Below are 15,674 nucleotides of genomic sequence, written 5' to 3'. Positions count from 1 at the left end.
CATGCCTAGGCTGTATAGTTAGGGCCCGAGCACCAGAAGTGCAACAGCCCTAGAAGGATTATTATTGCTGTGGTTATTACAATTGGTGTTTTTTCTCATAAGGCCCCATAGTTCAACATTGCTTTTTCCCTAAATGAAATTAGTTTGCTGATCCTGCTCCTCAGACCTAGATAGAAACAAAACTGGTTATGTACAACGGCATAAAGCGGCATGTTAACTTTTCATAACACACAACATCCCAGACCTCAGCTCAGAACAATACTGCTGCTTGTTTGCCAGTTCCACAAGGGAGACATCAAACATCGCTCTGTTCCAACCTTACAGTTACAGTCTCTGTCTGTGTGTAAATTAACCTTAACAACATTAAACCTTGCATTTTATGTGCCGACATTCCAGGAAACGATGGTAGCTTTTTTTATGGCTCATTCTTCATGTCAGTTGCTTCTTTGCTTTTGCCTCTGGCACGCCGACTCCCAGTCTCGTCACTTGTCATTTCCGAGAGCGTGAATGATCACGATGACACCTCACACCGCCCCAGTGTTGCGACACTCAAAAGGCACCGTGAGCGAAGGAGCGAGCGAGCGAGTGAGGGAGGGAGGGAGGGAGGGAGTGAGGGAAGGAGGAAGCCAGCCTCCTCGATCCGAAGTTTATCTATAGGACAATCTGAGCTTGACTTGAGAGGAACGTGTGTTTGTGTGAGATTAGGGATAATCACAGAAACACCGTTCTTCAGTTTTTTCCCTGGGCTGGTGACGTAACCCTCGCTTCACTGACTGACCCCCAAATGGGGTATCTGTTGAAGAGGTCTCAAGGGGGAGAAAGTTACAAGGGCCACCTGGGATATCTAACATTAGATTTTTTTTTTTTCAGTTTGGACTTTTGGCTTGCCTGCGTGCTCAGTTTAGAGAGAGAACGAGAGAGAAAGAGACAGAGACAGAGAGAGAAAGAGAGATAGAGATAAAAGTGTGTGTATGAGAGAGAGAGAGCGAGAAATAGAGAGAGAGAGGGCTTACCATACATGGCGGTGTTTGTAGAGACAAGGAAAAGGGCAAGCAAGTGTGTGTTTGAGTGTGAGTGTGTGTATGTATGCATGCATCTATGCCTGTGTGTGTGTGTGTGTGCCATGTTTCTTCACACGAATATGAGTGATTGTGTGTGTATCTCTGGATGCCCATGTGTCTGTGTTTCTTCAAGGTCTCCCCAGCTGAGTGCTTCTTCTGGTGACTTAAAGAGAGATTCTCTGCAAACAGATAACTGTTTGGTCGACATGACACATTCAATGAGTTAGAGGAGATCGGAGTCCCCACAGTTTGTGAGTGTGTGTCAGTGTGTATGAGTGAATGAGGCAGAGGGTGTCTGGATGTTAGCAACGCCGGAGATGACCAGTAGTTGCTGAGAGATTTTTGGGCTCTGATTCATACTACTGTGGAGGTTACCTTTTAAAGGCATCATGAATCAGTCTGGACACACACACACCCACACACACACACACACACACACACACACACACACACACACACACATACCCACCCACCTACACCCACACACACACACACACACACACACACACACACACACACACACACACACACACACACACACACACACACACACACACACACACACACACCTCAGCTATCAATGAATCAATTTGTCTTGCCTATAGTGTAAGTATACTTCTGACAAGTATCTCTTATACCCACCAACTCTTCAGCTATATATCTTTAACCTATTTAATTCCATGTGATTATTGCATCCAAACACTCACTCACTCACTCACTCACTCACTTACTCACTCACTCACTCACTCTCTATCACACACACACACACACACACACACACACACACACACACACACACACACACACACACACACACACACACACACATACAAACACACACACACACACACACACACACACACACACACACACACACACACACTCACCCTCCACCATGTGATTATTGCATCCAAACACTCACTCACTCACTCACTCACTTACTCACTCACTCTCTATCACACACACACACACACACACACACACACACACTCACTCACCCTCCACCACCTTTCCCACTACTCAACAGGAACATAGCAACATTACTGGAGATCTGGGAATCACTCCAGGACACACACACTCAGTCCTCTCTCTCTGTCTTTGTTTCCACTTTCATTATTTCTCTTTCTTTCTTTCACACACTTCATGTCTTTATTTGACAGTCCCTTTGGGTTCGTACTGTCTAGTATTGTTTAAGATCATTTGTAAGCTGATTCAATTGTCTTAGTTTGGTCTGATTGTTAGTTTGTCAGTGACAAAAAATTTCAAATGTAAGTATACTCTTAAAATGAGTGTAGAAAACAACACAACTTGCATTGGTTTTAACACATCACTATGTCCAGATAGGGACAACACAGTTTGTGTTGTTTCCCTTTTTTATTTGTTACACAATATGTCTTGAAAATAACACAACTTGCATTGTTTTTTAACACATATCTGTGTTCAGATAAGGACAACACATTTGTTTTAAGAGTGAAATGTAGAAATGTACATCATCTACAGAGAGAGTGCTCAATCTTTTTGCATAGAAAACCTTTTGAATCATCTCAGTCTGTTGGATGCCAGATTCAAATAATATAATAATCCAGAACAAATGCGAAGTTATCACCTTGAAAACATCTGATTTTCCTGCTCACCACACAATGATATAGCAGCAAAAAGTGTCTAGCTAATTTATTTTAAATTCACTTCTGCTCAGCCTCAAATTACAGTAATTCAATCCTCCAGACAAAATATGATTATGTGTGAACAAAACAAGAATTCACATGAGCATTTCATTAAGAACAACAGCACCACATATATACACACCAAGGAGTGTTGTTTACGCTGACATTAAAAACAAAAACATTACATCCCCAGATATACTTAATCCCAAAGCCAAATAAGACTGTTTCCATAAAAGTGGTTCCAGCACACCTGAAACCAACATTCCTCAGATGCCAAAACCCTTGATCTGTTCTGCTGGCTCTTTTCCCACCTGGAGGGGTGACGCTGACGTCAGACGTCTCAGGCTCCATGTTTGATCTGGGGCATGGCTGGAGAGTGTCTACTGACACACACACACACACACACACACCTACACATACACATGCACACACACACATACACTACACTCACATACACACGCACACACACATGCTCACACGGCACACACACACACACACATACACACACATTCCTACACTCTCACACAAATGCTCACAGGCACACACACACACAGAGTCTGACTCAGAGTAACGGGAGCCCTCCCCATCTGTGATGACTTCACAGTGATTTGGGGCTGTTTCTCTGAGCATGACCCACGGGAGAACAAAGGCTGTGCTTGCGCAGAGTGGAGCAGCCAGCGGGGCCATTACACAGTCCTAGGCCCTGTGACTAGACCATGAGTCACAGCTCAATGGTTTCCTCCCAAACACCAACAGATGGTACAGAGTCCTCTGCTCCCCTTCGCCTTCAGGTGCTCAGACTTATCTGTCTGAGTGTCTGCAGGTGTGAGTGTGTGGGTAAGTGTGTCTGTAAGTGAATACTGTAAGTCAGGTGTTATGTGCTTCACAGGTATTGCAGGCGTGCCTCACTGTCGAGACTGTGTAGCATCTGTGGCAGCCTTGGCCAGGTTCGTGCCAGACATGCTGGACCTTATCTGAGTCAAACACATTTATCTTGGTCTATCTGACCAAAGAATGTGCTCCCGAAATTCATCGGGTCCAGGCCATCTTACACGTTCTTTAGCAAAGTTTAATCTTGCGGTCCGATTGGGATCTAGTTGGTGTGAACCTGGCCAGGACTACCACAGTGAAAGCATAATGTTGAGAGAGCTATATGGAGATGGGAGGGTGTCATTTGGGGCTGCATTTCATTTCATTTTCATTTATTTATTTAAAGGACAGTGCACATTAATCAACATTTCTGTAAATGTGCCAGTGTTAGCCAGCAGGCTAATTTTCAACTGTAGTCCATTGACAATATGTTATACTAGGCACATGGTGGCTAAAAAAACATATTAAATCACATAGTAATTGATATACAGCAATAAAACATAATGCCATAGGACTGGCTCCATTAAAACATTTAAAACATAAGACATATAACCATACAGCCATACAACCCTTAGGGGAACCATCTATCCATCTATCTATCAAACATAGACCATGGGTTACAGGACAGCTATACTATAGAGGCAGACAAACATTAATGTATTATGAGAGGTGCTCACATTTTTGTATGCTCAAAAGCCATAAGTGCCAAATGTGTTTGGGATATGACTTTTATAGATGGCATGATCACAAATGCATGTGGATGCCAAAATACTGGCTGATAAGATGTCTCCCAGTCTTCAGATGCTTGGCACAATAAGAATATTTCAGCATGATAACAATCCAAAACACACTGGCAAAATCATGCAAGAGTTTTGTAAGAACCACTCACTATATAGGAATCACATGATGAGTTGTGGATGAGACTAAGACCATTGTTGTAGTGAGACCATTAGAGTGAATCAATTAAGACATGATAATGTATACATTTGATTACATTCCCTGGACCTAGTTAACTTCTCCCGTGGACATGTGACAAGCATGTGACAGTAGGCACACAATAGGCACACACTTCCACAAAGCAGCTAGCTGATGATTGAAAGAATTATCATCAGCCTGGGAATTAGGACCCTTACAGTTTCTAAAGAAAAAAATACTTGGCCATGTATGTCACCAAACTTGAATCTAATAAAATAGCAAAGCAAAGAGCAGATGAAAATAAATCTCTGAAGAATGGCAGGACATCTCTCCACAAACGGGGATCTTGGTTAGAGTCCGTCCCGGGTCATTCCCCGATCCCACCTCATCTCTCTATCACCCGCTTTCTGTCAATCTCTAAACTGTCCTATCACAATAAAGGCAAAAATGTCCCAAATAATATACTTAAAAATAAATAAATAAAGGGATATTGACTTTTGTTGCATTGAGTTCTGATTGTATAAAAAATAAAGAATGCAACTATTTGTATTGTTTGGTCATTATTTATGATGTACAGTATCTTCATAACGTTCTCAGACAGTCCTGGTTTTTAAGTAACAATGAGCACAGCATTAGAACTATTCTTACTTCTTTATCGGTCATACATGTGTGTTTGTGTGTGTTAACTGACTGAGTGATTTGAGAATCAAAAATGTATTTACCTGACAAGACAAGGCTTTGTCACAAGGATAGGATTATGAACTGAAATATGAATATGGACGTAATGAATCCATGCCTCCTTCAAGCTGTTTTGACTGTTTCGTTCCTTAGCTCTGTGTGTGGCCATGTTTAATTCCATGGAAACAGGACTATATCTGTCACTTGGACTTCCTGTCCACATAACAGGCTGAACAAAAGCAGATCACTCTGGTTTGGCACAATTCTCCATGACACTACCCACTCTGGACTTCCCTCAGGATGTTACACTGGCTTTGGAACATTTCATGACTCTAGGGAACCACCTGAATATAACATTCCATGTGTGAGAATAAGAGAATACCTTAAAATTATAATCATATTTTAAATATGTTTTATTATATAAATATGCAATCTCCTCATTTTACTATAAATCAATCAATCAATCAATCAATCTACAACTTTTACTTCTACAATGACGTTTAATTTGCATTGAATCCTGATCCAGTCGTGTCTTCTCTGTGATTATACAAAATCTTACAAGTGAGAAACCTACTGTACAAAAAAGGTCGGAGAAACTCATTTTAAAGGCATGCAGGAATGAACCAAGCCAGTATCAATGGATTGAGAGGATGTAAAAAATCAGAATCTCTGACCATCACTATGCTCTAACAATAACGAAACTCACATAGGGACAAGGTAAAGAGCTTACTTAGGTCAAACAGAACTACCTCAGCCATTTATTGGCCTGACTTTTGCACTATTATATTGACTGTCTATGCACAATTGCACAATTTCAACCCAATTTTGCTGCTCTTATTTCTTCACTGTATGTGCCTTCTTATTTTCTTTTTATTGTTTACTTGAATGTCATGTTTGTCTGTGGATGTCTTGTCTCCACCGTGGGATAGTGAGAAACGTAATTTCGATCTCTTTGTATGTCTTGGCATGTGAAGAAATTGACAATAAAACAGACTTTGACTTTGAAGAGAGACTTTCTGAATAAAGTGGAGTAACATTATAACTTTGAGGAACTGGTCCTCTATACCCTCCTCTCTCTGTCTCTCTGTCTCTCTCCCTCTCTCTCATGCTCCCCCTGCTTTACTTTTATCTCAGTTTGTGACTGAGCTAATTTTGACTTTAATGGTCATAAAAACACAACTCAATATTTTACTAGCTTAAATCTGGAATCCAAATGACGGCATTTTCCTATTTTTCACATTCTGTGAAGTAGACTATTGCTTGCCTTTGACATAATTTTCCATTGTACATGTGTTCACATACCAGTGTGTCTTGAGCAGAAACAAAAGGCCAAAGCACAGAGCATTTGTTATTGTTCGGCATTTCTGTTACATTCTAAGGAATTGCAATTAAGGCTGCCCCTTATAAACACAACTCTGATGACGTAGCTAACAAATGATGAGTTCCGGTGTGTTGTGCCCTGTATAAACATGTTTGAGAACTTTACAAACAAAAAACCCCAACAACAACAAAACTGATGCTCATAGTCAGAGGGGAATAGCATGGTTTAGTGACAAACCTGGGTCAGTTCTCTCAGGGTAAGAAGCAAGGCTTGGTACTCAATCTTGACACTTTTAAGGCACTGAAAAGCTCTGATTCTATTGAGTGAGAAACTGCCTTTTTCTTCATAAGTCTCTGTCCCTGTTCATCTTTAAGCTTTAAGTTTACTTTAACTAGGTGCCGTGCCTGACGCACAGCACTTTCATTGATGTCTTGCTATCACCCTGTCCAGCAGGTCAACTATTAAGAAGTTATTCTGATTTGTCCCCTCTCTCTGTCTCTCTTAATTTCACAGACACACTCAAACCTCAGAGTGAATCTGTTTGCCCAGGTTTGGTTGAATTGGTCCTGTCTTTACCAAACCAACAGAACACAAAGGAATATGATCTGCAATGAATATTAAGACACCGAACCATGGTGTTAAAAAGGTATCTGCTTTTATGAGTGCAAATTAGCCCAACCCATACCAGGACTCTCCACCAAGTATCCAATGGAAAACCTCACTAGGCTATCTTCCATTCTCTTTTTGTCATAGCACCCCCAACGTGTTTATACTTGGATTAGATAAGCAAGTAGCCTACTCTTGGCTGTATTTGACTAGCTTGTAAAGTAAATAATACTTAACAGTATGATTTATGAATGAATAATTGGCCTTGCATCATGATTTAGGGGTCAAGAATAAAAGGTTAGAGAATTTGATATCTCACAGGTGACTCTGCATTGACTCTACTACTGCATCAGGGCCTTCTTTAAAGCACTGAAAAGGCCTTAATACATTTTGACAGGATCCATCAGAGTATTTCGAATGATTTTTCATTTCATTTCATTTTCATTTTGAATTGATGGGTTCACTTTAAGAATTATTCTTACGCTTTAAGGCTATTTAAATTAATTATAGATAGATAGATAGATAGATAGATAATCATCATCTTCATCATCATCTTTATCATCATCAAAAGCAGATTCAGTAATCTATTTCACTGACTAATTGAATAATTATTGTAACCGCAGAGATTCCTTACTCTGTCCCTAATTATAGTCACGCTTTACAGTTTGTTGTTGTTGTTGTGTTGTTGCTCCTAGCGTTTACATTCGGCACTCGCAGCAATGCACGAAAGTGCCATAACACAAGAGGTCAAATGTTGACTTGACTTAACAGGGTTGCAACACAGAGCTTGACTTGTGTGGACTACTCAAAAACTACTCAAACATCCCGCACGGACAGATTAGCCTACAGGCGCAGTGAGCACGCTGACATCATACCTTTAAAATCTGAGGCGCGGTCGCCGGTATAACGTCAGCCTTTTCTGAAACACACTCACCAAACAGAGAAGAAAGCACCCCCCCCCCCCCCCCCCCCCCTTTCAACCCCCCTTTATACTTTACCAATTAAGGCTCTTGCAACAGGGACACACACGAGAGAGAGAGGGGGAGAGATAGAAAAGACCAAGTGGTGTCACTCTTGTTCTTTCTTGAGTTCAACAGAACAAACATTTTCCCCGAGGGAGGCTCGCCCGGGAGGGAGGTACAGTGATAGCTGCTTACATTTTGCCGGAGCTTCACGCGCAGTCAGAGAGGAGTAGAAGCGACTGTTGAAAGCTATCCACAGTGCCAGTAAGTCGTAGCGAACTGAAACGGTGAGTTTCGCAACTTTTTTTTTCCTTTTCAAGCTTAGTTGGGGTTTTATGAGCTGTGTCATTGCGTTGTGTGGATCTGAGGTTTGCTTGCATGTAAAGTTGTACAGTGCTGCGGACTACCTGTAGCCTATTGATTCAATACGTGAGCGTAATAATATTATTGATAATGTGAGAGACGCTGATTTAGTCGACCTATCGTTGTAGTTTTAACCCTAAAGTTAGAGACCTAACCTGTTGTCTAATTCTTTGGATGGTAGCTTGCAAAGAGATGCCCAAAGCTGTCATATGGCATTGTGCAGTTTTTGTAACTGTTTTAAGGAATGGATATGCAGATCTACAGCCCTTGTTGGGGTCTGTTGATGTTTACAGTGAATCAAAGTCTTGCTTAGCTTGGCGTTGTCATAAAAATGTTAATCTTTGAGATTATGCTCTGGGTGTAGACCAAGTCTACGAGTGGGTAACCTTCTGTTATACATTTGAGCGTTTTAACTGAATACATGAATCGTAATACATTTAAGTGTTTATACTTAACTGATCTGAGTTTTAATGCGTATTGGCCAAGTGCTTGAACAGCATGGCATTGACCAAATTATTGGTGTAGTACAGCCTATGGGTCATTTAGAGTATAATTCCACTGACACTATTTCCACTGTACATTGTGACTGTCTGCATGAACCACCCGATGCTCTGTGGGATTTTAAACGCATCAATCGTATAATCTAATCAAGGAGTCCACACCAAATAAGGCAAAATATGGAAAAGTCCTCTCCCTGTCTGAACGGGGATGGGATAGTTGCGCGCGCCCCCCCACGATCAATGGAGATGCTGCACCAGAATGGGTTGTAACCTAGTCTAGTATAGTCCTCTACCTCGATTTCCCGTTAGACATTTCTGACACACTTCGTAAATAATTTACTAAATTATTTAACTAAATAATTTTAGTTTTAAACTAAATGTAACCTATACGTAGCCTATATGAGCTTGCTAACAACAGCGGTTTTAGGAGGTTAGTTTTGGTGATTCTAAAGTTTACTAGGCTTTGAGCTGACTTGGAGCTGAATTACTTGTGTAAATCATTGTCGTATACAATATTTGTTCTTCAAATTGGAAGAAAATGTAGGCTGGAAAGTGCAGCGAGAAAACATCTGGCTTAATAAAAATGTTGCGGAGCCTAATCAATGTTTTTCACTGCCAGTGAGAAGAACATGTCCTGTGGTTGAGCGCTGCCAACGAGGTCGGTTAACCAAAGTGCCTCAATCTTTTCCGCTCTTCGCTGTAAGGGTGTCGGTTATTGTTCTGTGCATGGCATCATCAGCAACATGTCTGCAACCCTGCCTGGTCTTCAGTCGCGAAATGTATGAAGCTCCAATGCGGCATTGGTTTACACCTTTGTTAATATAGCAACATCTGTGGCAAATATTAAAGATAATGCGCATAATTGCGGGCTGGGTAGTTTGCCAGTGGGATCCATCACATTGTTTTACAGTGGTAGGGGTTTTCAGAGGACTATGACCCTTTTTTCAAAGCTGGATTATATGTGGACAGTGGTGTGAATTTTTTGAAAGTTAGGTCAGACATTGTGTTAGAGTGTAATTTGAAACATCATGCCGAGGTATGCACAAGAGAATTTATTTGACTCGGTCCATACTAAAGGCGATTACATTTTTGGGGTGGGGGAGGAGACATGTCCAAAAACCTTGGCCATCCTCCCATGTTGTATAAAAACATCCTCCAGGGAGCGCCAAAGTCCAAGCTGTGCGCAATAGTTACGCAGCACGTCATCGAATAATGAATACGGGTCCAGCATCCCCTGTTGTGCCATGACTTAAGTTTCACTGGTTTAATTCCAGGCCGAACGACTTTATCGCACATGCCAGACATTCTTTGTAAAAACTGTGCACCAACAGACGTTGTTATATAGCTTTCTCATTTTTGGTACAACTGTTGACAAGGAGATATTTTAGATAGTAGGTAAAATTAGTGAATGAATGAATGAATGAATGGTTGAATGAATGAAAATGTCAGTGTTCTAGAATGATTGGCTGTGTATGAGTGTGAGTGTGAGTGTGAGTGTGAGTGTGAGTGTGAGTGAGAGTGAGAGTGAGAGTGAGAGTGAGAGTGAGAGTGAGAGTGAGAGTGAGAGAGAGAGAGGTGTGGTATGTCTGTGCGTGTCTGGGGGGTAGGGGTGTGCCTGACCCTCATATTTAGAGGTTGGGGGTCATCATTTAGTGGTCAGAAGTAGGCATTCCTTAGATTCTCATACAGACTCGGGAGCTGAAAAAAGGCCAAAAGAAAAACATTCTTTATGGACTGCGTCCTCACACAAGCTTTTGACAGAGTGGCCTTATTTAGTAAAGCTAGTATTTAATGTTTCTCCTCATTCCTATTAAATTTGTTAAATTGCTTCCTTCTATTAAGTTTCTCCCACTTTAAGGGTGAAACACCACTCCAGTTATCTTGCCAAGAATCTTTATGACATCCACCATAGGTACCAAGACATTTGATTATAAGCATTTCTATTGCCCCCCCCCCCATATTTTTCCAACCAAACAAAGAGGAGGGGGCTGTCTAGACACATAGACACGCCTGACTAAACTTGCATTCCCTTTGGACAATTAGCTGAACTGAGCAGCTCTGACAGTACAGGAATGGTCCATGGAGACACTTAGGAGTGGGTTTAAATGCAGAGCTTTAAACAAGCACATGTTTTTTGCAAACGCTGTGATGAGAAGGGGCAGGATTCCTTTGGGGATAGTAGGCAACATGACAAGAAATAGAAGTGAGAGAGTCACAGATATTGACACGTCCTCAGGAAAACACTTTGACAAGTTACAAAATAGAATAACTATTTATAAATAGCAGTTATCACCGCTCACAGATCTGAGAATTTTGTGGTAAAACTTCAGCTGTAATGTTCTGGACTTGGTGTTTTCCCCAAGAGTATAGATTTCCAGCTGACGATTTGTTTATGAGGAGAATTCACAAATATTTACTCGGACACCTTGGCAATCAGTCAACCTAAATTTTCCAGTGTTGGAGTTGTGTAACATTCTGGGCGAAGCAGCTCCTCCGATGACTGTTTGTGCAAATGCCACTTAGCATATTAATAGCCTATATAATAATCCTTTAAAATCTTCTCTAATTCAAATTATCTATATAAAAAAGATGTCAGTGGTATTTTTTATGAACAAAGTAGGTCTGTGATACTTAAATGTAAATCGGCTAATAATCACCTATCTGTAGTCCCAAAAGGTGAGCCACTGTTGGGCACAGTCTAAAGTTGTTGAAAGTATGCTGTCAGTTATGCTTATAATATTTTTTGGGGATCGACATGTAAAGGTGACCAAGGGATAACATAACGAAGTTCGTCTTTACACAGTCAATCTCACATATTGACACTGTCTAATACTAACATTTAGATATGTCTCTTTTCTCTCCAGTCAAACAAAAACGCTACAAAGAAGAACCAAGGAATTGTAAAATCCCGCAAGACTCCACCCTTAAAAGCTAGACAGCGAACTAGTGAGGGAGACCAGAGTCAATAAAAATGAGTAGTCAACACCCACGCCTCCACCAGTCGAGCGCGGCCGCCGCTCCCGTATCCAACTCAGCACAAGAGAAGGACGCCGACATGCCAGCCACGGAGAAGGATCTAGCCGAGGACGCACCATGGAAGAAGATTCAGCAAAACACCTTTACGCGATGGTGCAACGAACATCTTAAATGTGTGAATAAGAGAATCGCGAACTTGCAGACGGATCTGAGTGATGGGCTCCGGCTGATAGGGCTCCTTGAGGTGCTCAGCCAGAAGAAGATGTTCCGCAAGTACAACCAGCGCCCGACGTTCAGGCAGATGCAGTTGGAGAACGTCTCGGTGGCGTTAGAATTCCTGGACAGGGAGAATATCAAACTTGTTTCCATAGGTGGGTGTCCGTCTGACTCATTCTTTGCTGATTTTCCCTTTCTTTTGTAGCTCACACGTCACTTAGACGAATTATCTCAGCGCTATATGTTGCATCCGAAATCTCGTATTCTCTATTCGGACCTCCTTTTTGAGTTTAAGATCCATAATCTGTTTTTAACAAGGATGCTGATTAATGTCGCTGAGCTGCACCTGGAGCATGCCCAATTGTCATTGATCCGTGTGTTCTGCACAGCAGGGTCCCAGGCCGTGGTATGAGGGGAAAAGTTATGGATGCAAAGTTAGGCTATTGTAAAACCACTCAGTAGGCTGAGTTGCTGAATAATAGGCTATATCAAAGGCAGATTGGACATGCGTTTTGGACAGAATTATTCAACAGTTTCCCAATTTTTACAAAAAAGTATAATACGGTAAAGTGGAATGCGTCCTGGTGGACAAAATGGGTCGAACGTATGGGTTTATCTTACGTCTTGCAGGATTTTAACGTACACCGTATTCTAGCTGCTCCAATGTCGTAAAGCGGACGCAGGGGCCTGTTACTTCAGCGTTTCTTGAGCCCCGGGCGTTGTATTTCTATGCAACAACGAATGAGAAAGGACCATGTGTAACTTCTGGTCCAGGCGCTTATTACTTGCAGAGATTTAACTTTTGTCGGCCTGGCAGGGAGGGAAGTAGGGAAACATAACTTGTCAATAGAAGCGTTTGTTTCTCAAGCTCAAACAGTTGTCATCGGGTTGATCAGTTACATCTCGAAGCGCAACTTTTTAGAACTATTGCCTCAGGGCTTTTGTGAACTTGTGAAGTTTCTTAATTAAGGGTGGGGAAATGGAACGTTTCTTTGTTAGCTATTTTGCAATGCTGGAGGACACAGGCAGGCTGTTGTAATGTTACATATGTGATATCCATGTAAAACCTTTCTGACGGATTTCTGAAAGATTAAAGTTGTTCGGCTAGGTCGTCTATGGAACATTATGTTATGGCTATGTGGAGGGAGAGTTCGTCAGCACAGATCACCACAGTAGCTGGAACAAAGTGAACGCCTTATTCTGCAAAGCAACAGCATACAATCATTGTTCATCCTCACAATGGAAAAAATTAAGCATTACTGTTGTCTAAGGGCGATCGCACATTCTTAAAGCGATGCCTCTGGGGAGGCGTTCAAGCTGAGACAGACTCACCAGGGCATGTTGGTCCAAACATGTACGGCCCAACACCCAGCAACAGTCAAAGGATGTTGTAGATAATCCTAGCCAGGCATGCGCTGGTAGTCAGTCACTCATCAGTTTTAAAGTAATCTTCATTAGTGTTTATTCTTTCCTTTTTACTGCTACTGTCTCTGGGGGTAGTAAAAGACCAAAAGTGCCTGTGCAAAGATAAACTCAGAGTTAGGGCTACTCACCTGCCTTTGTAGTGCTCATGTCTACATTATGGTCACATATAGACATACCTTTAAGAGAAAGGCATCTATATGCAGAATATCAATCACTGGAGAGAAGAGAAAGATACTTAAAAAATAACATGTAAATGTGAATACCCCAAAAATGAGTCAATGAAAAAGTCATGGAGCTGGTTTGCTCCCAGGGCACTGTCTGTCCCGTTCCTGCCACTGGAAAGTCAGCATCTACCATTAATATGTTATTTTACACAAGCAGCAAGACTGCAGCTTGGGACTTTATAAGCCATCCTAGGCTGTGTGTTTGTGTATAATGGCCAACTGAATTTACAGTGCACGGAAATGGACTAGAAGAAAACCTGGATAAATCCAAGGCGGTTTGTGTTGTTGCATTCCTCCACATGTTTCCCAGTGTTTGATGCCTTGAAATAGAGTTGTGGAACAGAGGAGTTCACCTGGAAGGAGTTAGTCAGTCAGTGCAGAGATGTGGAATTTCTTTTCTAGACCTTTAAAAGTAGTAGTATATGTGTGTGTGTGTGGTTATGTGTTTGAATGGAAGAACAAATGGCACTTCTGTCCCATAGGAGGTTTTAAGCAAAAAAGAAAGTAGTCCCCCCAACACAACTCCCTCCTCACCTCATCTCTCCACACACCCTCTCTTCGTGGGCTCACCAATCAGGACAGAACTTACTCGGAGACACGTTCCATCACAGCAACTAGTGTTTTATATCTCTATAATGAAGGTTTGTAGAATGCGTCAACCCCACCCCCACCCCCACCTTCCCGGAGGAAGGGATTGAGAAAGAGCCAAGTTGCCTTCCGATTCTTGACAAGGGAGCCTCGCAAGAGAACTGTGGCTGTGCTATATGTTGCTCAACTCAAGAGTTGGAATTAACATCCTTGAAGTTGTTTTAGTCAGGCAGTGACGTTGTTGAAAGGACCTGGTGCTCGTCAACTTTGCTCCACACTCCTTGTAGCTCCTTAATGAGCCGAGTCCTTTCAGCAAGGGATCAAACCCTATCTATGCAACGTTTTTAATCTTATCCCTGTGCTGTCAGTAGCTCAGACAGCCGTGCCAAAAGTTAATTTGAGAAATACTAATTGCAGATATTTCCCAGTGGAAGTTATTTCTATACCTCCACCAAGGAGATTATGTTTTTGGTGCCATCATTTGTCTGTCTGTTTGTCAGCAAAAATGACCAGGTCAATTTTTATGAAACTTAGTTGCAGGGTGTGGCATGTGCCATGGAAGAACCCATTACATTTTGAAGCAGATCTGAATCATGGGGCAGATCCACAAAGTATTTTCCCTTTGTAATCACTGCAAGGTATTTGTCCTTGCTTGAGGTCTGTGCTCTCTGAGTGCCCTTCAAACTTTCTCTTGTTTTTCTGCATACCTCTGATAGGATTTTTTGCAAGGATTTTTTAAAGAGGGACATCTTGACCGTAACGTAATCGTAGATGTACTTCATGTTCTATCAAACTCTGCTAGTGTACAGAGAAAACATACTCTTTGCTCTCAAACACCCTTTATGGTAGGTTACATGAGCTATATGGCCACATTCTTGTACGCCTAGGAGGTTCCTGCCCAAGTGCCTTTGTTAGAGATGCCAGGATTTCCTCTAAACTACCAAGTTGTGTGTAAGGAATGGTCTCTGTGGAAAAGCGGTCTAATAACAAGTGTGAGATGCATTGAAAAGACCCTTAGTAACAGCAGTGTTTTATCCTGTTATGTCATTAGTGTGGGAGGTATGCGTGCATGTGAAGATATTGGGGAAAGCACCAAGATATGCTTTCTTATGTGAAAAGGTGGTCCTTCCCCTCCCATTTCAGAAGAGTTCCCAGTCATTTAACATTTTACATAACATGACCTATTTAGTCGTTTCAAATCTCTTGTTGTTAACCTATTAAGCCAGCAGCCACGGTAGCCCATTAAGACGACAGCTGCTTAAACCACAGCGGCCTTTGATTTTTCTTTCACCAAGATAAGTGCCC

At 41.7% G+C, this 15,674-nt stretch overlaps 1 protein-coding gene across 5 annotated transcripts in view; it reads left to right on the top strand.

The window, feature by feature from the left end:
• Positions 1 to 8,154: 8,154 nt before the first annotated feature.
• flna (filamin A, alpha (actin binding protein 280)) overlaps positions 8,155 to 15,674 on the top strand; it is a 44,786-nt gene continuing 37,266 nt past the window's right edge. For 4 of the 5 annotated variants that reach the window (XM_042096792.1, XM_042096790.1, XM_042096791.1 and 1 more), the window contains exons 1-2: positions 8,155 to 8,364; positions 11,805 to 12,287. In XM_042096792.1, coding sequence (XP_041952726.1) covers positions 11,912 to 12,287 — 376 coding nt within the window. In that variant the 5' untranslated portion in view covers positions 8,155 to 8,364; positions 11,805 to 11,911. The remainder of the gene's footprint in view (positions 8,365 to 11,804; positions 12,288 to 15,674) is intronic. The other variant, XM_042096789.1, reaches the window with a different exon arrangement.

Source organism: Alosa sapidissima, chromosome 7, assembly GCF_018492685.1.
Source record: "Alosa sapidissima isolate fAloSap1 chromosome 7, fAloSap1.pri, whole genome shotgun sequence".
Lineage (NCBI taxonomy): Eukaryota > Metazoa > Chordata > Actinopteri > Clupeiformes > Clupeidae > Alosa > Alosa sapidissima.
The sequence above is the reverse complement of the archived record's forward strand: the minus strand, read 5'-3'. Positions and strand labels throughout refer to the sequence as shown.